The 1,267-nt window shown below is 47.0% G+C and overlaps 1 protein-coding gene across 12 annotated transcripts in view; it reads left to right on the top strand.

The window, feature by feature from the left end:
- LOC112070817 (uncharacterized) overlaps positions 1–1,055 on the top strand; it is a 29,160-nt gene extending 28,105 nt beyond the window's left edge. For 2 of the 12 annotated variants that reach the window (XM_070439136.1, XM_070439141.1), the window contains 2 exons: positions 202–344; positions 503–1,055. In XM_070439136.1, coding sequence (XP_070295237.1) covers positions 202–344; positions 503–508 — 149 coding nt within the window. In that variant the 3' untranslated portion in view covers positions 509–1,055. The remainder of the gene's footprint in view (positions 1–201; positions 345–502) is intronic. The other 10 variants (XR_011475667.1, XR_011475664.1, XR_011475665.1 and 7 more) reach the window with 10 other exon arrangements.
- Positions 1,056–1,267: the final 212 nt, after the last annotated feature.

Consider the following 1,267-nt stretch of genomic DNA (forward strand, 5'->3'; position numbering starts at 1 on the left):
CTATATAGAGGGAATAGGGCCCTGGTCAAAAGTAGTGCACTATATAGAGGGAATAGGGCCCTGGTCAAAAGTAGTGCACTATATAGAGGGAATAGATTGCCATACACTGGATTGAGTTACTTGTGTTTTTACTCTGGGCACATGTATGTATTGACTCATATCAGGACGTGTTAACTAACTGTATCACGGCCTACTTTACAGCGTACGTCCTCCACTGCTCTGCCCTGGATGGCTGGACATCGGTGGAGTCGTCCAAACTGAAGAAAGCATGTATCAATAAGTGTAGACTGAGGATGTGTCAGAGGAGAATCATGACCTGTCCTGATGACTTCCTACAGGTCAGGGTCTGAGGAGAATCATGACCTGTCCTGATGACTTCCTACAGGTCAGGGTCTGAAGGAATGTGTAGAGGAGACTCATGAGCATGTCCTGATGACTTCCTACAGGTCAGGGTCTGAGTGTCTGAGGGTCTCATGTCCTGATGACTTCCTACAGGTCAAAGGTCTGAGGATCTCATCATTACATGTCCTGATGTCTTCCTACAGGTCAGGGTCTGAGGATCTCATGTCCTGATGTCTTCCTACAGGTCAGGGTCTGAGGGTCTGAGGATCTCATGTCCTGATGACTTCCTACAGGTCAGGGTCAGAGGGTCTCATCATTACATGTCCTGATGACTTCCTACAGGTCAGGGTCTGAGGATCTGAGGGTCTCATGTCCTGATGACTTCCTACAGGTCAGGGTCAGAGGGTCTCATTACATGTCCTGATGACTTCCTACAGGTCAGGGTCTGAGGATCTGAGGAGAATCATGACATGTCCTGATGACTTCCTACAGGTCAGGGTCTGAGGATCCTACCATTGTGGAGGAAATGAGGTCATCATGTCTGCCTTCTGTTAGACATTAGACCATATCTTTGTCCCAAAGTGAACCCTATTGCCTTCATATGGGCTCTGCTCACAAGTAGTGCACTATAGAGGGAATAGGGCTCTGGTCAAATGTAGTGCACTATATAGGGAGTAGGGCTCTGGTCTAAAGTAGTGTACTATATAGGGAATAGGGCTTCATGGTCCAAGTAGTGACTACTATAGGGAATAGGGCTCTGTCACAAGTAGTGCACTAATATAGGGAATAGGGCTCTGGTCAAATGTAGTGCACTATATAGGGATAAGGGCTCTGGTCACAAGTAGTGACTATATAGGGAATAGGGCTCTGGTCTAAAGTAGTGCAACTATATAGGGAATAGGGCTCTGGTCTAAAGTAGTGCACT

The sequence above is a fragment of the Salvelinus sp. IW2-2015 genome, unplaced genomic scaffold (genome assembly GCF_002910315.2).
Source record: "Salvelinus sp. IW2-2015 unplaced genomic scaffold, ASM291031v2 Un_scaffold1431, whole genome shotgun sequence".
NCBI lineage: Eukaryota > Metazoa > Chordata > Actinopteri > Salmoniformes > Salmonidae > Salvelinus > Salvelinus sp. IW2-2015.